This window comes from Pteropus alecto, unplaced genomic scaffold, assembly GCF_000325575.1.
Source record: "Pteropus alecto unplaced genomic scaffold, ASM32557v1 scaffold131, whole genome shotgun sequence".
NCBI classification, from domain to species: Eukaryota; Metazoa; Chordata; class Mammalia; order Chiroptera; family Pteropodidae; genus Pteropus; species Pteropus alecto.
In genome coordinates this window covers 25,343,642-25,344,302 of record NW_006434709.1, presented here as the reverse complement: position 1 = coordinate 25,344,302, position 661 = coordinate 25,343,642, and the positions used below count along the sequence as shown (strand labels likewise).

The window sequence follows — 661 nt, the reverse complement described above, 5'->3', positions numbered from 1 at the left end:
TTACAAGTTTCAGCTATCTTTATAAGCCCTTCCAACTCTACCTTTGCCCTACTTCTTGAGTAAATAGAATTAGCATTAACGATTTACAATCTCTTCGAGACTAGAGAATCGAAGTTTAGCACCTAGCTCACAGGAATATTTTAATGAACGTTAAGTTTCAAAACCAACGTCATATCATACTTACTTGCCATCCAGGCCTCGCACTGCATCCTCTGCATCTCTAGGGTCTTCAAATTCCACAAAGGCAAATCCCGGAGGATTTCTTGCAATCCACACAGTTCTTAAGGGACCATAATAACTGAAAGCCCTTTCTAACTCTCCTTTGCCAGCACCAGTTCCCAGGTTACCAACATACACCTTGGTTTCTGTTTAAAAATGCAAATAGAAGAATGCATGTTATGCATTAAGTGTGAATGGATTCTTTGCCTTAAAACAGGCCATCCTTAGGACAGTGCAAAGCATATTTAGTGCTCTATACAGGATTAAATTTAGTCTTGAAACCAGCAAAATCGATAAATTTCAGAAAAGCTAGGCATACGACAAAGTTCTTAACATTCTAATAACAGGGGGAACCTCCAAGGCACAGGTACAGATGCGTGGTAGAACACTCCGAGGCGTGAGGCGGGATCCGCCCCGGCCCCGCCCCCGAGTCCCGGCAGCC

The 661-nt window shown here is 43.1% G+C and overlaps 1 protein-coding gene across 4 annotated transcripts in view; it reads right to left on the bottom strand.

Moving 5' to 3' along the window:
- Positions 1-661, bottom strand: part of SRSF7 (serine and arginine rich splicing factor 7) — a 5,777-nt gene that overhangs the window by 4,140 nt on the left and 976 nt on the right. For all 4 annotated transcript variants that reach the window (XM_006909659.2, XM_006909661.3, XM_006909660.3 and 1 more), the window contains exon 2: positions 185-365. In XM_006909659.2, the coding sequence (XP_006909721.1) occupies positions 185-365 (181 nt within the window). The remainder of the gene's footprint in view (positions 1-184; positions 366-661) is intronic.